This window comes from Lissotriton vulgaris, chromosome 1_1 (genome assembly GCF_964263255.1).
Source record: "Lissotriton vulgaris chromosome 1_1, aLisVul1.2, whole genome shotgun sequence".
NCBI lineage: Eukaryota > Metazoa > Chordata > Amphibia > Caudata > Salamandridae > Lissotriton > Lissotriton vulgaris.
In genome coordinates, this window is record NC_141685.1 from 1,696,366,279 (window position 1) to 1,696,389,581 (window position 23,303).

The following is a 23,303-nucleotide window of genomic DNA, read 5'->3' on the forward strand; positions in this document are numbered from 1 at the left end:
GGGTGCAGGGTGTTTATGAGCCGTCGGGCGCTTAATGTTATTCAATTGAGATCTTGGATGGTGAACAAAGGCTGCAGGCTCGGGACGGAGACGCTCCAGGAGCGACCAACACTTTGAGGGGTAAGTTGGGATCTCGGAGGATAGGTAGACACCCAGGAGTTGGGCACAGGGGGTGTCTTGACGCCAGGAAATCTTACCCTCTGCTGGTCGCGGTTGGAGGGGGGTCTCCTGTTGTAAGACTGCAGTCATCGTCTGGGTCGTCAAGGAGGGTGCTTGGGCACTGGTTTTCAGGTCACAATCGCCAGGGGGACGTCCTCAGGGTCTTTGTCCACTCTGGCACAGGCCCGGCTCGGCGGGTGCATAGTGGGCTGGATTCGGGGTTCCTGCCTGGCACCAGGGGGATTGCGGTTTGAGCAGAACCACTGCTCATGGGAGTCCCAGTCTTTAAGAGGTTCAAGGCAGGCAGGTCCTCAGGAGTTTTCAAGGTTGCTGTCCGCAGGAGACGCCGGGATTAAGCAGGAGCAGGTTCAAGGATCAACAGGCCTACAGGGCTGGGGCCAAGTCAGTTGGTGTCATCCTCTTTTTAGCAGCTGCACGGCAGGTCGTCTTCTTCTTGATCTTCTTTCTTGTTTTCGAATCAGTATCTGAGGAATGAAGGTTCAGGGTGCCCCTAAATACTAAATTTAGGGGCATTACAGGTAAGGGCAGGGACCAATGGGTCCCTGTGCTGGGGTGAGTACACCCCCTATCCGGCTCTTCTCCTGTGGGAGGGGGACAGGAGCCTCTCTCAGATTGGGCAGGGCTCCCCATCCTCAAGATGGCCGGAGGCTGGAGTTGTGCTTCACCTCGCCTCTCCCACCTGAGGGGTGGAGTTGGCACAGTCTGGCACACTCCCTTTCCTCACAAAGGGTTTCCCGCCAGTATTCCCGCCAGATTGGGGGTCAGAACCGGTGGGGGCCAGTTGCTGAGTACAGCAAGTGGCCTGGAGAAGCTCACTAAGGCGGCATGCCTTTGAAGCTTCCCCCTGCCCATCCTGGGGGAGGAGACCTAGCACCTAGCCCAGGATGTGCATTGTTGCAGGCCCAGGAGAGCGGGGGGCTCCCCACCCAGGGGGTCCAGCAGCATGTCTGCTGCGTGGCAGCCTAGGTAGCCTCTCAGACAAGACGCAGATTGTAAGTTAGGTTTCAGGGGTATCTCTAAGATGCCCTCTGTAGTGCATTTTACATTAAATCCCACACTGGCATCAGTGTGGGTTTAATGTGCTGAGAAGTTTGATATCAAACTTGTCAGTCTTCAGTGTAGCCATTATGGTGCTGTAGAGTTTGTAATGACAATCTCCCAGCACCATATACTCTTAATGGCATCACTGCACTTACAGTGCCCAGGAATGGCCCTGGGTACTGTAGGGGCACAGGGCTCATGCACCTGTGCCCCCACCACCGGCATAGTGCACCCAGCTAGAGGGGTGACTGAGGTATGCCAGGGCAGTGGATTTGTGGGCATGGCACACAGGGATGTGTGCCATGTCGACTCTGTTTAGTTCTGCACCAAGCCACTCAGCCTGCAAAGGCAGTGTGTGTGTGTGTCAAGGTACAGGGCCCCTAAGGGTGTCACAACATGTGCTGCAGCCCTTAGGGGGTCTTCTCTGGTCACAGTGCCCTGGGTATCTAGGGTACCATTTACCAGGGGCTGACCTGTGGCCAGAGATGCCAATTGGGTTTAGGTTTCAACACCGTTTTTAGGGAAGGAACACAGGCCCTGGGTACCTGGTTGGCAGGAACCCAGGGCACAGTCAAAGTACATCAGCCATTCACCATTAAAGTGGGGACATACCATGCAAGAAAGATAGCACTTTCTCACAATCCATCCAGACCAATCTGGATTTATGTCGGGCAAGAATGCTAGACAAACTCAAATGTCTTTAGGCCTCCATGGATCGTACAAATAAGGTTAGGCAACCCCCGAAAGTCCCAACGTTGGATTGAGCTCAAGGTGTCAACTGTGTCTAATAGCCTTATTAGATGGCAGTTCGTAGAAAATGAGTGTTCCGGTTGTGGCACTCTATCACACTACTGTACACGGCTGCCAAGGCAGATAAAGGTAAATATAGTCCCGTTTTAAGTGTTTTCGTCAGGAAACATTATGGTTTCATACCCTTTCTTATCACCAGCATTTGCCTTGACACTAGAGCCACTGGCATGAATTAGAAAAGATGACCTTGTATTAAAACTGGACTAGGAGCCAACCTATTCAGAGTCTTGACGGAGTTTTGAAATTATGTAAAATAGTGGAGGGCAATGCCTATCTGGTGCCTAGGTGGAGCTGCACTCTAGAAAGCAACTGGATTACTACTCATTCTGGGTGCTGGAGTTTTCCTAAAAAGTAGATGAGACTGTGTGCACTCTGTTGTTGGATGGATGGGCTCCCATAATCAATACACCTGCCTCGCCCACCTCTGCTCTCAACACTATCAAGATCGAATTTCTCTTTTTTGTTAAAAACAATAAGCGACACATGACTGAATAAAGGCCACAGCCATAATCACTGTTAAATCTGCAAGACTGCACGGAGGGGTTTGCCACATTCTTGCACATAGTTCATAATACAGCAGGAACTGCTTCAGAAACCAGAAAGGGGAAAAGTAAACAAGATTACTTACCACTGGCCATCAGAAATTTTGGAATGAGGTCAACATTCCAATCTCTCCCTCTTCCCATACACTCCGGTGGGCTTCCAGGCAGGTTAAATCGTTTGTACAACTAAATAAACAAGTGAAAAATATTATTCAGAAATCATTCAGTGCCATCATGGATACTGTGTTATTAAATATGCATAAAACACTACTTAGAAGATCTATGCCCTCCAAACTAGAGGTAATAACCATGCAAGGCTTCCAGTTCTCTCATCCACAAAAGATTTCAGATGAGTGACTCTCCCTGTGAAATTCAACCTTTACACCCTCCCCTTTGGTAAGCCCATTCCACTCTTACTCTCAAATTCCCCTTTCTTAAAGCAAGAGCCTTAACTCCTTCCCCAAAAGCTTTTTTCCCCATATGCAAGGGGAGAGGCCTCATGAATAGGGAATTTAAGACTCACCTATTGTGTCCCATGGGGGTGCCGCAGAAAGGTTCAAACCACTCAAGGACGACAGCCCATGCAAAAACCTTTTAAGTTCTTTCCTAGAACCTGGGATGATCAAACGTCTACGTCTCTACTCATCACCGGAATAAACCACCGTCCATTTAAGTCACAAACACAATACCTCATAATACAAAGCTCCTAGGGAGTGAACTATTAAGTGGTACAAATAAATAATGCACCAAACGTCACATGTAGAAGGCAGATTTGCTTAAGCAATTCATAACCAACCACCTAGGCAGCTTCCATTCTCACTACAATAATGTATAGTTTCTTACGTGTCAGTGTAGTTTTGCAGCTTGAAGACTTTCTGGATTCACTATGCTGTGCATTATTCCGCCATCTTGTGGTTGGATTCAGAATTGTAGTCTTTTTTCATGGCCCTGGTGGGCGTCATACCACCATTTGGTGTCCTTCGTGACATTGACGCTCTTCCTCCGAAAGCTCCCACCTTTGGTCGCCAACTTCGGATTCTTTTTTTCACATCTTGTGTTATTCCTGTTTTTCCTCTTATCTTGTAAAGTCTTTCTCCAGTTTTAATCCCTTTCCTCCTTTCTCATCTTTCTGGCGGAGGAGGGTGGGCTTGAAAGTGAATCCAGAAAGTCTTCAAGCAGCAAAACTACACCGACGGGTATGAAACTATTCGTTTTGCAGCGTGAATCTTTCTTGATTCACTATGCTGTGCATAGACTTTGTAGCGGTTTGTCTTTATTGTAATGGGTGGGTGGAAGATGTGCACTGGTTACTGAATATGTGTTATAAACCTTCTGTCCCACTTGCGCTTCTTTGTTTATTTGGATATCTACACAATAGTGCTTAGTGAACGTGTGCACTGAAGACTATGTTGCAGCTTGGCAAATGTCTTGAATTGGTGTGTTAGCTGGAAACGCAATTGTTGCTTCTTTCTTTCTTGTTGAGCGAGCATGAGGTGCTCCTTGTACCAGTTGTCCTGGTCCTGCTCGTTTGTGGCATATTTGTATGGTTTGTGCAATCCACCGTGCAATGGTATTTTTGGTACCTGGTCGTCCGAAAAAACTGCTGGCAAAGGAAACAGAACTACTTGGTCTTTCTGTACTCCTTTGTCCTTTCTATGTAGTGCATTACAGCCCTCCTGGCGTCCATCGTGTGTAGCGCCTTTTCTGTGCTTGTGGTTGGTTTTTGGAAAAAACTAGGTATTTGGATTTTTTGGTTGATGTGGAACCGAGACACCAACTTTGGCATGAAGTGTTGGTCCGTTCTCATTACAATCCTATCACTGTGCATTTGCAGGTAGGGCTGTTAAAATATTATCGCCTGCAAATCACTTACTCTTCATAGTGATGTGATAGCTACTAAGAAGGCTGTCTTTAGCGTGAGCATGTGCAGTGTAGCCTTGTGAAAAGGCTCAAATAGTGTCTTCATCAATTGAGTTAGCACTACGTTGTGGTTCCTTGCTGGTGCTGGTATTCTGTTTGGAGGTGCAATTCTCTTTGCTCCTTCTAGACATCTTTTTACTACATGTGAGGTGAAGAAACTTTTCCCTGTTTCTCCACTTGTGTAAGCCACTATCGCCGCTAAGTGCACCCTTAGGGATGTGTAGCTTAGTTTACTTTGCAGTAGATGTGTTAAGTATTTTAGTACAGTTAAATGTACCATTGAAAGAATATTTTCCACTTTACTACGCAGCACTTTCTTGTGGTAGTTTTTCTTGCCTCGCTGAGCACTGCTTTTGTGCTTGCCGGTAGTTTGAGGTGTGCAAACTCTAGGTCTTCAGGAGCCATGCAGCTAGGCTGAAGCTCTCTGGCTCTGGGTGGAGCACCTTTCAGTTTTGCATTGTCAACAGGTCCCTTCTTTTTGGGAATCTGTGTGCTGGTGCTTGCGCCATTTCCACTATTTGTGAGAACCAGGACTCTCTGGCCCATTGAGGTGCAATTAGTATCAGCAACATGTTGCTGATCCTGCATTTGTTGAGTGTTCTGTGTATCAGTGGTATCGGGGGAAAAGCGTATGCAAATGACTTTGACCAACTTATCCATAGCGCATTCCCTTGTGACCGATGGTCTAGTTGCCTGGATGCGAAGTGTTAGCTATTTGGTGTGTGGCAAAAAGGTCTATTTGCGGTGTATCCCACTTCTGGAATACTTTCTGTATTTCCTGTTGGTTGATCTCCCATTCGTGGGATACTGACGTCTGCCTGCTGAGTCTGTCTTCTTACACATTGTCCTTCCCTGGGAGATGTATTGCTAGTAGATCTATTTTCAGTGGAATGACCCATGTCCATATTTTGTGTGCTAGCCCTAATAGTGCTACCGATTGTGTTCCTCCTTGTTTGTTGATGTAGAACATGGTGGTTGTGTTGTCTGTTTGAATCAACACCTTGTTTCTGTACAGCTCCCTCTGAAAGGCTTTTAAGGCTCGGAAAAGTTTTTAGTTCCAGGGAGTTGATGTGCTTGACCGCATCCTGCTGCGACTATAGCCCCCTCACCTTGAGTTTTTTCATGTGCGCACCCCACCCCAGCTGGGAGGCGTCTGTTGTGATGATCACTGTTTGAGTTTGTCATGTGAATGGTTTCCCTTGTGATATGTTTCCCTTGTTCCACCACACTATTTCCGGATGAACTGCGTGTGTGACAACCACTAGATCTTCCCAACCCCCCGTTGCCTGTGACCATTGCTGCTGTATCCATTCCTGGAATGGTATCATGTGGAGTCGGATATTTTGGACTAGGTGAATGCATGACACCATCATTCCCATTAGCTTGCTCGCCGTCGTCACAGTCAGAACTTGCCCCTTGCGTTAAAGACGTGTTTCCTTTAGTATTGCCAATGTTCTCTTCCTGCTGGGGAACACTTTGGCCTGTATGGTGTCAATCTCCGCCCTTAAGAATATCTTCATCTGCTCCGGCTCGGTTGACGATTTTTCCCAATGGATTGAGAAACCCAGTTGGGTCAGTGTTTGTACGACCTGCTGGATGTGGTGTTTGCAGTGGCGGTGCAAACTTGCCTTTACGAGCTAGTCTTTGAGATAGGGATATACTTGTATTCCTTGTCTTCATATGTGCGCTGCAACAGCTGCTAGGCATTTTGTAATCACCCTTGGTGCGGATTTGAGCCCGAATGCCAGTACTGTGAACTGGTAGTGAGTTTGGTCGATCGCAAACGTCAGTAGAAGTTTGTGCAAGTAAGGGTCCTTTAAATCTACAGTTGCCATGTAGTCCCTTTGTTGTATTTGTGGTATGACCTCCTGTAGGGAAGTCCTTTTGAATCTATGAGTCCTTATGAATTTGTCCTGGAACCTTAGATCTAGGATAGGTCTTAGTGTTTCGTCAACCTTTGGCACGAGGAAGTAAGTGGAGTAAACCACCCTTGTTCTTTTGGTTGAGCGGTACTACCTCTATCGTTTCCTTGCTGAGCAGTTCCTGCACTTCTAGTCGCAAGAGCGAAAGTTCCTTTGCTGAGTGTGCCTTGTTTCTTGGTTTTCTGTATGGAGGTTGTTTTTCTAGCTCTATACTGTATCTGTATTGTATGATGTTTAGTATCCACTTGTCTGTTGTGACCTTTCTCCACTCCTGGATGAAGTTTCTTATTCTGCCCCCTACTGGTGGTGTGCATTTGAGGTACTGTTTGTTGTGGAACGCCTGGTTTTTGTTTTCTGTATGTTCTTCTGGCCACCCCGAGATGTTGCTAGGGTGGGTGTCTGCCTTATGGAGATGTCACTTGGGGGTAGGCTGCTAGCCTCCTCTCCGTGTCTGTCTTCGTCCGTTCGGGCGCCGTCGAAAGGACTGGCCCGCCAGGTACTGCAAGTTCTGCTGCTGTGGTCCCTGCGGTTGCTGGCAGAGGTTGTTCCTTTGATAGCTTTGTTGTGTTTGGTAAGATGTAGTAGGCACGTTGCCTCCCCTACCACCTGGCCTTCTCGCAGGTGCACCCCTTCTCATCCCTCTGAAATGCAGCGCTCTCATGGACCTTGCTGTCTCGTTGTCCTTCTTGAGCTTGGTTAACTTGTCATCAACTTGTGTGCCATACAGTTGCTCTCCGTTAAAGGGTGTGTTCAGGATATTGTTCTGCATCTCTGGCTTGAAGCCTGAAATTCTAAGCCATGGGTGTCTTCTCTCGGTCATTCCGAGCATCATTGTCTGCTGGACTTGTCCGCGGAATCCAAGGCCGATTTTGAACATGTATTCTCCATGTTTTAGTATCTCTAATAAAAGAGAGGGACCCAAAGTACCAAAGGGGTAGGGTACCACAAGACAGTCTGTCATCAAAGATAGTCCCCTTTGGAACGGTAATCAACAATCAAACACACTTACATATATGATTTATAGAAGATTATACTACTGTATCCCCGTTTTATCTTTTAACTATTGTGTTGTTCTTTTGTTCCCACCGTGTTATCATTTTCTGCATATATTGTATTAGGATATATGGTTTGTCCTTTTTTAATGTAAAAACCTTTTTTTTTAAACTATTAAACTGTGTACTTTTTATGATTTCTGACTAATTTTTGCATCATCTTTCAGTATTGCTCTTATTTAGAATATTGCTCTAACTAGTAAGGCGCTGCATGTAAGTGTGTTTGATTGTTGATTACCGTTCCAAAGGGGACTATCTTTGATGACAGATTCTCCATGTTCTTAACCTTTTCTACCAGGTGAGCTGCCCTTTGGTGGTACTGGTTTGGTAGATGCTTTTGGAGTTGGCCCACTTCCTCCCAGTGCTGGTATGCGTGCCTCTTGATTAAGGCGTTGAGAGTTTGCGATGCGCCATTGAATTGCCGCACTCCGCTCCACCTTCCTCCCTACGAGGTCCATCCTTCTACTCTCCTTGTCTGGCGGTGATCCGGCATTTGTGGGTACATTGGCCCTTTTCCTAGCCGTTGCTGTAATTATGGAACCGGCTGGCACTGCCCCATGGATGTATGCAGGGTCCTTTGAGGAATGCTTATTCTTTTTCTCCGTTCTTGGAGTCACTGCTTTGCATACTGCTGGTTCTCTAAAGACATCCCTTCCCTGGTCCAGCACACTAGGGAGCATGGGCAGGAACTGGCTCCTAGTCTGTTGAGGCAGCAGAGTTTCCAGGGGGAAACATGCCTCGGGCTTCTCCTCCTCCAGTTTTATCCCATTTGTTTGTGCAGCCTTTTGGACGACCATATTGTATATTCCTATGTCGTCTGGGGGTGAAGGCCTCGAAGGGTAGGGGTCTACTCCTCCTTCCGGCAATTCGGAGTCGAGGTCATGCCACTCCGAGTCTTGTACCTCCGAGGACGTCGAGTCCCGGAAGGTCTGCTGATCCTAGTCGCCTTTGCCCTCGAAATAATACAGGAGCTTCTTCCTCCTGTTTCTCGACCGGTTCAGGCGTTTTTGGTGGTTCGGCATCCTCGTAGTCTTTCGATTTTGAGTGTGCCTTTCGCCAGGATGGTGTACTTGCTCATAATTTCGTCGAAGTCCTTTTTTCGTTGCAAGAGGCTCGCTATTTCTGCCTCGAACGTCCTCTTCTTCCTTTCCTTCTCTGCTGCCTGTATGGCGACGAGAGTGGGAGCTTCCGGAGGAAGTGCGTCGACGTCATGAAGGACACCAAATGTTGGTATGTCGACGCCCACCTGGGCCACGAAAAAAAAAAAAATTCCGGACCCAACCACTAGATAGCGGAATAATGCACAGCATAGTGAATCTAGAAAGATTCTCGCTGCAAACCTGCCACAACAGAATCTTGAGAATGAGACAACAGGAGATACCACTCCGAGAAATGTAGAGTATGCTACCAAGATAGGAAGGTGCCAAATGCATGTACCAGAGAAAAATATGGGAAGACTGGCTCAGAAAAATGGAGAAACATTTACATATACACCGCAAGAATAGAATACTAACCATATCTCTCATGACAAACGCCTCACCTCACAATATATCACATTTACATGCATGAATGTCTTATACTACAGTCCCTTCTCACTAAAGCTTTAACACTTACTGCTCTGACCGACTGGTAAGACAGTGGCCTTAATGGTGCCCCACCAATACATACAGAAGTACCTGCTTAGTCATACTGTTCACGCCGCTTCCCACTGAGGGCTCTTCTTGCCCTGCAGATGGACTGGTAAACTACAAGCTCCCACCACTATGCTTAGTGAAGTTGACTGTAACCACTGCGGAGTACACAGTCCCAGAATGTGGGGGCACAAATGGAGGCAAAGCACCTAGCCAAGTGACTTTCCAAGAGCTTCTGCCATAATTAGCGGCAACCCATGTACATAGCCACTGAAAGTCTCCAACCATAATGTCATGAAGAATTATGGCAACACTATTTGGACGCTGTGTAGCACTCAAGGGAACCAATGGGGCAGTGGAGTAGACAAGGCAGAACCCTATATGTAGAAAACAAAGTCCTCAATGAAAATTGTTAAAAACGACTTTCCTTGACTAGGAACAGGCAAGCTATTCAATCTCTTCAACTGTATAGAGCAGAAGTGCACCATTCACAATCCATTATATACTGCCTTCCAAAGCAACCCCATCCTTTAAAAGTGAAGCTCTCCTTCTGAAAGAGTAATATTAGAATTAATTGCTCCACATGGCAAATGCAACAACTGTGTCAATGATGTAGCCTCAGATGCTTCACCTTAATTTCAGACATCAGCATTTCAGTAATCAGGACAAAGTATTTCGACATTACCTTGGGTAGATTAGTGGCTCGAGATAAAAGGAACTGCAGCCAGCAACGGATATTTCACTTTCAACAAAGTATCAACATTCCTTGACTTTCCACACTGCCAACCACACTGACAAGTCACCACCACCTTGATTAAGTATGCATTTGGACACTCATTGCTTCAGACACCAGAATGACAAAACGTGACACCCTTGAATAAGGAGGTGCACAGAGAAACACAGGTACAGACAGACGTGCAGCACAGCACTAAGAGGTGAGGCAGCGCTGCAGAGGACAGACACTTGCACAGTAGCAAAAGAGGGCTGTGACAGCAGCAGAACTTTGTAAGTTGCTAGGAGGGTGGGCAAACAAAGCCTGGAGCTAGGTGAACAGGCTTCTATTGCAGGATGTAAAAGCAAGAGTGAAGATCAGACCGCATCAAAGGCATGAACACAAACACAGGGTAAGGAGGGACAGACACTGGCAGAGACAGACACAGGGAGACATGACATCTGGGGCAAATGCGCTTAGAGACAGGAAACTGGGTAGGGGCGACATTGAAGCCGGGGAAAAAGTGGCCATGGCTAAGGAACGGACACCAAACAAGGCAAAAGGGACTCTGGTAAAAATAAACTCAGATGGAAAGTAAAAAAAGACATGGGTGCAGTAACTACTTTCTGCCAACGCGAAGCCTTTAATTGCCAAGTAAGCTACACTTAACTACCTTACAACAGGAATTATTTGCATGGCCCAACCCTTTAATAGGCACCTTACTAAAGGATAAGCCTTAAGCAGACCCCCCCCCCCCCCCCAGGATATTGCGGCATGAAACAGGGAATTGGGCAACAGAAATATGGAGATTGTGAGGTAATCTATCAGGTTTTTTGCAGCACATTATTTTACTGTCAGTCATTTTATGCATACGTTTGCTAGTAATTAACTCAGTGTTTTAAAATACCTCATAATTCATTTATTTCTGTGATGCAAAATAAGAGTTCACAGATGCCCAGTTTGCCGCAAGCAACTTTACCACGGACTAAAGGTTTAAACGGAGTGCATGCATATTCAAAGAGGAAAAATAAGCAAAATCTCACAATAATGTTGCCATTTACATTGTAACCGTCTTAGCATGCCTTTTCATGAATGTTCAGTGGTCACAGACACATTTCATCATGTTTGTGACTTAGCAGCAGCGTGATTTAAGTTGCAAGCGGAGAAAGCTATGGTAACAGCAATATAAGGGCAAACAACGAGGCATACAAATCTGAATTCGGTGTAGCAGCCTACCAACAGGCTAGCCCGTCTCTAAGCCACATTGGTATGGGCAAGAAGTGCTCACACACGCACTTAATCCTCCAGAACAATATCACCTCTCAGCTTAGGTAGGGAATTAGGCAGCTCCATATTCCTTCAGAAGAAGCCCGCTTGAGGCACCAATGCTGTCCATGCTCCTCTTGTCTGCTTTAGCCTTGTTTGCAATGGATTAGTAAAGGGCAATAAGACATGAATAAGGAGGGCAGGGAACAGACCTTTTACTCGTCTGTTGGTAAATCAGACGGGCTGCTTAAATAGGCACTGGAAAATGAGAACCCGACATGCTATATGGCTCGCACCAAGACTTAGCTCGAGGCACGCAGAGGCATGTTAAGACAAGTACAAGGCAGCCTTTTCTCCAAGCACAGGAGCAATGGAATACAATAGCAAAGATCATGGGAGAGCCCAGGACCTTTTCCATTTTTCGCAGCAGTATATATAAAGTATGTGGGCATGGCAGGACTTCACATATATTGGGGGAATTTTGCAAATCCCGATATTGCGAAATAGTTAGAATTACAGTAGTCTGAATCCAAGTTTTAAGTATAAAATCGGAAGATGGTGTTGGCGAAAAATCAGGACTGGCCCCAGGCGGTAATTATAACATAGGCAAAACCCTAAATTAAAATTATACTTACATCCTCCAGAGGCGTAATAGAGGCACTTTCACCACCATAATAAGAGTTGCGGTCCATGTGAAGCACTTTCTTGCTGTTGACAGACATTATACCCGATAGAATGCATTCCTGAAAAGACAAATATGCGCATTTCAGATAAAGTGAGTTCAATTTCCACTGAAAGAGTAGATGAAATGCTATTTGGAGAACTGTACAGGGAAAAAGTAGTGTGCAAGTGGAGATCTGTGCTTCGGCCAGTGCTCTCACTGACCGCTAGATGTATAAATTCATTTTGCCAGTAAAGGTCTTAACGGCATATTGGTGCACGGATGAAAGGTTATTATTGGTTGCGGTACCATCTATTAGAGTTGATAATTGGTGTTGTGAATGATGCCAAGAGGGTGGGTGCTTAACATAGCAGCATATGATTGCATATTAAGCTTGTGGCAGAAAGTAAAGAAGCGAGAGGATAGCTCTGCAAGCAGCACAAGTTGGGGTATACGCCTTAGTGGTACTAGAGTCTTAAATTATGGGAAGGGTTTTATTTGCAAGCTATCAACTGAAAAAGATGGATCCAAATTTGGAGATCCGTTTAGACTAGAGTAAATTAATTCAAGCAATATGAATGTGATAATAAATAGGCTACATACAGTACAATGAAGAATAAATAAGGCATTACATAACCACATTAAAAAAAATCTGAGATTACTCAGGTGACCAATGGTGTGTATCATCACTTGATAAAAGCACTGAAGAAAGTTTCAATAAACCTTCTCAAAAGGGAGATGTAAAGCAGCTAGTGTTTGTTTTGTATGGCCCTCGTGTTAACATTCGCCTACTTCAGAGAGCTTTGTGAAAGGGGCAGCATGCAACCAGGTGTGAAAGATCAGGAGGACGACATTAGGAAAAGAGGCATTTCTACCTGGAAAAGGTTGAACCTGTATAAAACAGAAAGGACGCTTCAAAGACCGTCCACCTGTAACTGCAAAATATTATAAGCATATTTTTAAGAATTACAGCGCTGCAATAAGTAACATATTAAGGTGAAAATTACACAGACTCCTAAAACAAAGCACTAAATGGTGCTGAAACATCGATTTTAAGGCATGAAAACATAATGTTACTGCACAGTGGTCCAACGCCCTTGGGCTACTTTTGTGTTAGGTAAAAAGGCCAAAATAAAAATATGATTGCACAATATAATCGGCCACACCTGTCAGCTAGCATTTCAGTCACGCTTTTTTTCTAGTTTCTATGACATCATACTGCGGACTTTCCAGAGAGAATTGCAGTTAGGGTGCAAACGCAGAGTTTGTGCCAAATCAGGGTTCCAAGATGTGGCAATATCACTGCATCGACAGGGTTTTCACCAGGTGAACCCTTACTGGTTTCCTGCTTGGCAGAGCTGGAACATTCTGAGTTTTTGACGCACTGGTAGGGGAAAACATCAGTATTTCCAGCCTCTTTTTGAGGAATGGAAATCATAATGACATGGTAATGAACGCAGCCGGAAAAACAAGCACTGGCAAAGCCAAAACATCTAACGTGTGGGACCTACTGGCTTTGCCAATTGCTACACCAATATTATCTTAGAAAAACACTGAGCTTGAAAGAGCTCATCGAATTCCCTCACACCAACATGGCCATGCTTCCATCTCTGGTCCACACAGACCTAACATTTGTAAACCACTTTGCTACCAAAACAAACTAATTTTGGATTTAATCTGAAAGCATACATTTGTTGCATGGGAAGGCCACAGGATTACCAGATTATAGGACTATTCCATAAATACTGTTCAAGTATGGAAGGGCTTCCTATCCCTCAAGTCCAGACTTCGAAGCAAGAACATTCCCTTTTCCTTTGCAGGTCTTGCCAGGTGTCTATCACTTTCAAAGGTTTTACCCGCCTCTTCCACAACCACTGTGACCGGTCATCATTTACGGACAATATCCAGGAAGCCGAGCAGGACACTCCTGCCTCCAATACAGCAGTGTTGTAATATACTTACAGAAATATTCTTTTCTTTCACTTGCCAACAATAACTTGCCTTTTAAGCTGTAAAACATATTTGGTTACTTTCCCAGTGTTTCCCATACACTGTTCCCTACACTAATACTATAATTTGGGGTATTAACATCAACCCTTGGAGGCGCTCCTTAATGGTGGTTGTTTTCCTACAGTGTAATTGACTCCAAGCCTAAAATAAATTACATTTTGTTTCAATTTCTCATATCCACACATGTGTCATTTAGGTCTACTATGCTGGTTTGTCGTTACTCCTTCCCAAGATCAGTTTGTTATTTATCTCACCCTGATGAGATATATATCTCCATGTTTTTCTGGTCCTTTACTCTGTGAATACATCTTTGTCTGCTCAGTTGGATGTTTCTTCTTTCTTTCTGTTGGGTTACAGGGAGATTTGAACACTTTATGATCCTTACATCTTCAGGTATAACAATTATTGCATGTGTTTGATTACTCACTCGTATCGCCAGTTGAGCTGCAGGCCCACATGTTTCTTGCATTCTGTACCCTTTTTAGACTACTGTCTCTTATGGTGCATGCAAGGCGTGCGGATTCGATTTATTTATTATTTAAATTTATAAAAGCGTAAACAAATGCCCTTGGGCGTCTCGGCGCTACAGATTCTATGCAGGATGTTAGAGCTTCGATTTACTGGTAAACAACCAGGTCTTTATTATCTTACGAAATTGAAGCAGTGATGAGGCAATACGGATGTTTAAAGGCAATGTATTCCAAAGCTTTGCTGCTGTCACCACAAAACGCCTATCTCCCCAAGAGACTGTCCTACTACGGGGAACCAATAGCTGAAGTGCAGTCTTAGATCTAAGATTTCTCGAAGGACAATGAAAAGCCAGTTGTTCACTTAGAAACGGAGGGCCCTGTTTATGAATAGCCTTAGAGGTCAAGCATAAGGTTTTGAATTTTATGCGATTCTTGATCGCTAGGCAATGGTAGTTCCGAATAACATGTGAGATTGGCTGACATTTTGGGGTCCCTGAAAGCAGACGAGCAGCTGCATTTTGGACCGTCTGCATTTTGTTAATAACCCTACAGTGCATTTGCAAATAGTCTATTACAGTAATCCAGTGACGATATTACTAACGTACTAACTAGGGTCTTTCCTGCAGTTTCTGGTAAGAATGGAATGAGTTTCTTGATCATTCTAAGTTTAAAGAAGGCGGTGGATGGCGTGGCCAAGATGGCGGGCTGAGAGGTCGCACTTGCCGAGAGCTCCCGTGCCCCTGAAACCCTGCACCGCTTGCAACCGCTGATTCCCCCCCGGATCAAGCGGTGACTGCGCCTGGTGACCCCGGTGGTGGTGTGGAGTGGCCGTTGAGCTTTGATTGCCTCGCCGGAGGTGCGAATCTGACCGAGATAGCCCGGGGCGGAGCCCGCTGGGCGGCCGGTGTGGGATCCCGAGGCCGCGAGGCTTCCAGGCTTGGGGTCTCGACGGCGTGCTCAGCTACCTGTGGTGTCCCGGTGGAGTGTCTGAGCCGAAGTGGCCGAGTAGGTGCCGGCGGAGGCTTCGCCGGCGGAGCGGAGCCGAACGGAGGAAATCGGAGAGAGCGGAACCGAGCGGAGGAGACCGGGGGAGGCGGAGTCGGCCTCCGACCGCTACGCAAGACCGGGGCCTGGAGAGTCCTAGCCTCGTACGGCCGTTCCGGCCGAGCCCTGGTTGTGGAGGAGCAGTGTTACGCCCCCGGAGCTGTTATTCGACTAGGAGTGCCGGCCCCGACTGCCTACGCCTGCCCTCCGGCGGTGTTTTTTGCTACTGGACCCGCGACGGAGGTAGGCCTCACTCCCTGGGCGTTGGCCCACTGACTAACGGGCGGCCATTTTGTGAACCCCGGACCGGCTGCCCGGCCTTGCTCGGGGCCTCTATGTGACGGAGCTTTCTGGCCGGAGTATAGCTGCCTTGGCACTGGTCACGAGCGACGGCCATCGTGGATTCCCGTACCGCCAGGATGTCGAACGCTAGGGGCCAGAGGAGGGGTGATCGGACTTTGCCGGACATGTTGGGGCGTGGGGCCCTACGCAGCGGAGGGAGTCAAACAGCCACGACCTCCCCGGCCCCTTCCAGAGGCGCTGAGGACGGTGAACCCCCGGTGACGCGATCGTTCCTCGAGTCGCTGTTTAGCTCCTTGCGGGAGGATTTTCAGACTTTGAAGCGGGAGGTGGCCGGGGAGGTCCGCGAGATTCGGCGAGAGGTGGACTCCCTGGGAGAACGAGTCAACACCGTGGAAGAAGCAGGTCACTCCAGGGACGAGGAGATCACCCACCTGCAGCAAGAGGTCCTGCGGCTGCGGGAGCAACAGATCGAGCTGCAGGCCCACGCCGAGGACCTCGAAAATCGGTCCAGGCGGAACATCAGGGTCCGGGGCGTCCCGTCCGGCGAGGAGGGAGAGGACGTGACCGCATACCTGGAGGCCCTCTTCCGTTCAATTCTGGGGGAGTCAGAGGACTTCCAGGTTCGCATAGACAGAGCGCACAGAGTGGGCCGACCCCGCAGGGCCACGGCGGCCCCCCCGGACATCTTGGCCTTCCTGCCGGACTTCCCCCTAAAGGAACGGATCCTTCGCGAGGCGCGGCGGCAGCAGCCTTTCCGATTCCGTGATCGCCCGGTGGCCCTCTATCAGGATTTATCTATGGTTACACTGCAGAAAAGAAAATCCTTTAAAATCGCCACGGACTTCCTCCGGGAACAGGGGACACAGTACTCTTGGGAGCACCCTTTCCGCCGGATTTTTCGGTGGAACGGAATATTGCACCAGCTCCGGTCCCTTCAGGATATCTGCACAGTATTGGGCATCACAGCATCGGATACAGACACCCCGACGCCGCGCCGCAGACGCAGCACCCGGGACGGTTGGCAGCAGGCTGGGGAGAGGCGCTCCCCGCCGCCGGAGCGGCCGGACTCGCCCACGATTCGGGCGGATATGTCGGCCGCCATCCAGGAGGCCTCCAGAGCAACGGCGACCGGTGAAGTGGCCCTGACGGCCTGAACTCACTCCGGGGGGAGTCTGCATTAGCCTTTTCTTATCGCAGGTGCGGGGGTTCTAGGGGCGGGTGGGGCGGGATGGCGAGTGCAGGTGTTGGTGGCTGGACGTCCACTAAACTGACTTTCCACGGCCTTGTCCGTAAAGGACCGGACTGGGACAATGACTTCTTTCTATGGTTTGAGAAGCGGGGAACGGGAATGGGAATTGCAGGGGGGTGTTTTGAGTTTGGGGGTAAGCGAGGGGACTGGGAGTTGGGAGTGGTGTGGGGTTGGGTTTGTGATGTTCCAGGGGAAGGGGGGGGGGGTTCCTCCTGTTGAGGGGTTGTGGGGTTCGGGGTCTGTACTGTGCCGCAAAGATGCCTATGTTGCTGCGCGCTGGGGTTTCGTGAAGTGGCTTCTATGTTCGCTTGCTGGGCCTAGCCCGCTTATGTGCGTTTCGTTAGTTCCCCTCCTTGATGGCTCTTAAAGTTGTCACTCTGAATGTGAAAGGGCTGAATAATCCGGTTAAAAGGCGAGCGGTACGGTCTCTGCTAGAGAATTCCCAGGCGGATGTCTGCCTGTTACAAGAGACCCATTTGCTGGCAAAAGACTGTCCCAGAATGCGTACCCCTAAGTTCCCCACGCAGCTTTTCTCCTCCAGCGCTTCCAAAACGGCAGGGGTTGCACTTCTGTTCTCCAGGGGGTTCCGGGGGGGAGATTTTACACAAAGTGGCGGAGCAGAAAGGGAGGCTCTTGGCGTACAGGATTAGGGTGGGAGGTTTGGTGCTGACTGTAGGCTCTATCTACGGCCCCAATGTCGCCAGGAGCAATTCTTGCATAGGGCACTGGATGATGTGGCGTCCACCTCTGATAGGCACATAGTGTTGGGGGGGGGGATCTGAATCTGGTTTTTGACGCGGCGCTAGACAGGTCTGTGCAACGGCGCCACCAGTTGGGAGAGCATTCGGGCTCGGTTCGCACCCGACTTGAGGAGCTGGACTTGCATGACATGTGGCGCCACCTCCACCCTACTACCCGCGCGTATTCTTACTTCTCCCACGCACACAAGTCTTATGCGCGGCTGGACCATTTACTTGTGTCGGGACCGATGCTCGTTTCCGCCTCGAACGCTGACATGGGGGTCCTCTCTCTTTCCGATCATGCGCCGGTAGAGGGCACCTTCAATCTGCCCCCGATGGCCCGGCCGAGGGGGGTTTGGCGACTCCGGGACACATTATTGCACAAGCGGTCGACGGTGGAACAGATTCGCGCGGCCATCGCGGAATTTCAGCGCGTAAATGACAATGACGAAACCTCCCGCGCGACGCAATGGGCAGCTCTGAAGGCTGTGCTTCGGGGCGAGTATCGCTCTCTCCTCGGCGGAGAACAAGGACCGACAGCTCAAAAGGGACGAGCTTACCCGGCAGGTGCGGGAGCTGGAGCAGGTTCATCACAGAACGGGAGCCCCCAGGATCTGGAGGCAACTGAAAGCCGCCAGAAAACTCTTGTCTGCCCTGGACACGGACCGGGCGGAATACGCGATGCTTCGTCTGAAGCACAAGTATTATACCGGTGGCGACCGCTGCGGACGGCTCCTAGCCAACAAGCTCAGGGTGCAACACCAACAGCACCGAGTGAAGGAATTGGTTACCCCGGCCGGGCGCCCGGTCACGGGGGATGAGCAGATAGCGGATGTTTTCCGTAATTTTTACGCAGATCTCTACACCGGTGAGGTCCCTTCTGCTCGGGCAGAGACGGACTACCTGGAGTCGGTGCAGCTCCCTTCGTTGACGCCGGAACAGGCCCAGTACCTGGAACGGGAGATCCGTATCGAGGAGGTGGTCACGGCGATCTCCCGGCTCAAGCCGGGCAAGGCCCCGGGCCCGGATGGCTTCATCCCTCTGTTTTATAAAACCTTTTGTCAGGAGCTGGCGCCTCTGTTGACCCGCCTTTTCAACACGTTCGCGGAACCGGGTGCCATTCCCCCTGAATTCCTGCAAGCCACGGTCTCCGTGATCCCAAAACCGGGCAAAGACAGGACTGCCTGTGGGTCTTATCGCCCTATCTCGTTGCTGAACACGGACTTGAAAGTGTACACCAGCATATTGGCAGCACGCTTGGCACTTCATCTCCCGGGCATGGTCGACCCGGATCAGGCGGGCTTTGTACCTGGTAGGCAGACAGTGGACAACACAAAGAGGGTGACTCATATTCTTGAGAAGGCCTCCAGGATCCCCGGGGAAAGAATGCTCCTTTCCATAGATGCGGAGAAGGCATTCGACCGGGTGCACTGGCCCCACCTGGAGAAGGTCTTGGGCAAGTTCGGGATAGGCGAGAAGTTTCGGCACTTAATCTTCAACTGTTACCGGTTCCCGTCTGCGGTGGTCCGAGTGAATGGGGGCAGTTCCCGGCCCTTCCCCATAGAGAGGGGCAAGCGACAGGGATGCCCTCTGTCCCCATTGCTCTTTGCTCTTTATATGGAGCCGTTTGCTCAAAGGGTTCGCCAGAACTCCGACATTGTCGGGGTCAAAATGGGCACATTTCCCCACGCGATCAGCCTCTATGCAGATGACGTCATTTTGATGCTCGATGACCCACGGAGGTCGCTGCCGGCTTGCATTGCTGAATTGGACCTCTTCGCCGCGGTGGCGAGCTTCAAGGTGAACCTTGGGAAATCAGCTGCCCTCGACATTTCGCTCACCGGCGCCACCAGGGCGGAACTGCAGAGACTTTATCCTCTGAGCTGGTCCAGGGACCAAATTCCGTATTTAGGGATCCTGTTGGCGCCCTCCCTCCCGGCGATGGTCACGGCCAATTATGCGGCTTTGAGCTCCAAAATCAGAGTGGAATTGGGCCGGTGGGACAAAGGCACGTTGTCGCTGCTCGGTAGGGTGGCCGCAGTAAAGATGACCCTCCTGCCTCAGGTGCTATACCTGTTTAGGGCGTTGCCGCTCCAGCCTCCCACAGGGTGGCTTGCAGAGACTCAATCGGCCATTGCGCGGTTTGTGTGGCAGGGCCGTAGACCGCGGATTAAGAGGAACATTGCTACGCTGGCGCCCGAATCTGGGGGGCTGGGGATACCAGATTTACGGAAATACTTCCAGGCCGCCCAACTTCGCTACCTGGTGGAATGGAGCCGGTGGGAGTCAGACAAGCACTGGCTGTTCCAGGACCAGGCGGTAGCAGGCAGAACGCTACAGGAGGTGCCGTTCTTGAGGAGGTCACACCGGCCCTCCAACCTCTACGCATCTTTTGTGACACGTGTCCAACTTCGTGTGTGGGACTCGGTGGCCATTAAGCATGAATTTACTACCTTCCCCTCCCCCTTCACGCCGTTAACTGGCAATCCGGACTTCGGTCCGGGATTGGAGCCTGGTGCTTACGACCGCTGGCGGGCGGCCCGCTGTTGCGCTTTGCATCACCTATATGGCCCGAGGGTGTCATCCGCTTTCAGGACTTACGGCGGGAATACGGCTTCCCTGAGACGGAGCGCATGAGGTATATGCAGGCGCGCCACTGGGCACTACAACCCCAAGTGCGCGAATCGGCGGATCGGGAGATCACGGTGTACAAGCGCTGGTTAATCACTCGCACGTCGGACGCTAAACTTATCTCCGATTTGTACAAGATGCTGCAGCCCCCCCCCTTTTACATTCACAACCCCGGTAGGGAGCGCTGGGAACGGGAGCTCGGACGAGTGTTGAGCCACACAGAATGGGACCACATCTCCTACCGCTCACGCCACTCGGCCTATCACATGGGGCTCACGGAGACCTTCACTAAAATTTCGACCTACTGGTATCGCACTCCTGAGAAATTACGTGAGATGGATAGGTCAATCCCGGGGACGTGCTGGCGTAACTATGGCCAAACTGGCACGCTTACACACATACTGTGGGATTGTCCCCTTTTGGCTTCTTATTGGGAGGAGGTTCTTGGTGAGGTGGACAAATGTTTTAAGATAGAGCTGCCACGGTTCCCTGCCTATGTCCTGCTGGGGTTGCCGAATGGGTTGATGTATCCTCTCAGGTCTAGAAGGGGCAGACAGATTGCGATAGCCTTAGGGTCAGCGGTGCAAAACATTCTCATACACTGGCGCTCCACCACACTTCCCACTGTTGTCGGCTGGCTGCATAGATTGTGGCATGTCCTTGGCATGCAAAAGATGTCTTTGGTAGCACTGGGGGATACAGATGCTTTTGAGGAGCTGTGGGCGCCTTTCCATGGCTTGTTGTGTTCGGAGTTCAGGGAGATCACCTGCCCCAGGTATCTTAGGTTGCTAAGACTGACACCGCCACCGGATCCGCCTGTTTGATTGGTCGGAGTTGGTGTTGAGTAGCGGAGTCGACCGGAGGGTCGCTATGGGGGGAGAGCAGGAGGTCATTGGCACAGTACAGGGGGTGGGTTGGGGTGTGGTAGTTGGGGGGCTTTGTAGGTTGGGGAGCAGGGTTGTTTCCCCATCCCCCTTTCCCCCCCCCCTCATTTCCCCCTCCATTCCCCCTTCCCTCCTCCCCTTCCCTCCTCTTCCCTCCCCTTCCCTCCCCCTCCCCTCCCCTCCCCCCCCCTTTCTTTTTTTATTTTGTCCTTAACCACAGGCGCACAAGCTGTGTATCCATGCCGGAGGGAGCCTATGGCAGGAACTGAACTGCTTCGATGTATCTAATATACTGTATGCATTTATTGTGGAGCACCTGTGGTTTTTTCTTTTCTTGCCCTGTTGTTTCCTTCTTTACCCTGCTTCAATAAAATACTTTAAACCTAAAGAAGGCGGTGGACACCACTTGGTTAGCATGGGGAACAAAATTTAGATTTTTGTCAAATGTTATTCCCAGGTTTTAACCTTTGAGACTGGTTGAGGTATCGACCCCAGTGAAGCAGGCCACCAAGAACTGGACCAGACAGGTGACAGTTTCCCCGAAGATAACCACCTCCGTCTTCTCGGTGTTAAGCTTGAGGCAATTGCTGGCCATCCAATCCTTGACGGCCAGCATGCCTCTTTGGAAAGACTCTGCTACAGTGTCTCCATCTCTATTTATAGCCAACACCAGCTGAGTATCATCAGCATAAGAGGTAAGGCTCATCCCATAAGATTTTATCACTCTAGCTAGGTCCGACACCTGGATGGTAAAAAGGGTCGGACTTAGGGATGAGCCTTGAGGGACTCCACAGGGAAGGGTTAGATTGGCCGATCGATATGGCCCTAGACTAACTGTCTGCGTTCTCTCTGACAGGAAAGAAGACAGTAGATCTTTAGCTCTTTGTTGGATGCCTAGTGCCGCAACACGGTCGATCAGGATATCATGATCGACCGTGTCAAAGGCTGCTGACAAATCCAACAATATGAGCACTGCAGTGCCTCCCTGGTCTCTAATTATCCTTATGTCTTCTGAAGCCTTGATGAGAGCAGTTTCGGTTCCATGCAGCTTGCGGAACCCAAACTGCGTATCGTCCAGCAGACGATGTTCCTCAATAAATTCTGACAGTTGCATGTTCATTGCTTTTTCTGCAACCTTCGCCAGAAAAGGCAAATTAGCTATGGGTCTATAATTTTTCAAATCATCTGCATCCAGGTTAGGTTTCTTAAGGATTGGTTTAAGAAGTGTATTTTTTCATCTAGTTGGAAAAATCCCTGTCTCAAACATGGCATTACATATCTGGTTTATCACCGGTGCAATCAAATTTATGACTGGGGAGAGAGTTTTAGGTGGACATGGGTCAAGGGCAGACCCGGCCTTTACAGATTTTTAAATTTCCATGGTATGCTGTTCTGGAATGTCTTTAAATTGTAAAAAATAAAAATCGGGGGGGATGTAGTACTAGGTAGATCAGAATGAATAGAGTCTTTGGAGGAAAACTCTGCATAAATATTATCTACCTTTCCATAGAAATATAACGCTAAGGCGTCGGTGAATGCTTAAGATGGCAGAGGGACAGGATCAGGTGCTCTACCTGATAGCTGTTTCACTTCTTGATACAATTCTCTGTATGAGTTGTTTGCTGTTTCTATCTTGGATGTGTAGAATTTTCTTTTTTCTTTTTTCTTCCAAAATCATTTTTTTATACTTTGTAAGTTCTTTCTTATAGCACATCTTTTGTTCCAAAGAGTAGGATCTTCGCCAGTTTCTTTCTAAATTTCTACACCGCTGTCTTTGTTCTCGAAGAGAATCCGTAAACCACGGAGCAGAGGGGGACAATCTATTTTTAGAGATAGCTTTTTCTGGTGCGAGTTGGTTAGTGGCATTACTTATCCAATTCAGAAATTGCTCAGTCGCTGTATTCGGATCAGATGCAATGACCAGACAAGTGTTTGTCAATAGTCTGGAAAAAAGTGAATTGTCTATATCGTTCCAATTTCTAATTTCTACCTTTGGATTTTACGTCGTCCAACTTCCAGGATGGGTGGGGTAAGTGAGCTGCGGAGGGGCACGTTGGAGCAGGTAGGCTTTATTTTTAAGTTTTTCTTTTCTGTTGTTTCTCTTACCTGCTCCCAATCTTCTAGTTGCCTTTTCTTTTCGGATGATGTCACAGTCATGTTTTGCGAGAACAAATTGCAATACATGCTTGGATTGGGCTTCCACCTACGTGTTCTGGGAACTCTGCCCCAGTGAGG

The 23,303-nt window shown here is 49.0% G+C and overlaps 1 protein-coding gene across 1 annotated transcript in view; it reads right to left on the reverse strand.

Moving 5' to 3' along the window:
• Nucleotides 1-23,303, reverse strand: part of GDI2 (GDP dissociation inhibitor 2) — a 292,509-nt gene that overhangs the window by 201,817 nt on the left and 67,389 nt on the right. Inside the window, exons 2-3 of the mRNA XM_086918937.1 lie at nucleotides 11,712-11,819; nucleotides 2,660-2,759 (exon numbers count right to left, since the gene is read on the reverse strand). Of these exons, the coding sequence (XP_086775063.1) occupies nucleotides 2,660-2,759; nucleotides 11,712-11,819 (208 nt within the window). The remainder of the gene's footprint in view (nucleotides 1-2,659; nucleotides 2,760-11,711; nucleotides 11,820-23,303) is intronic.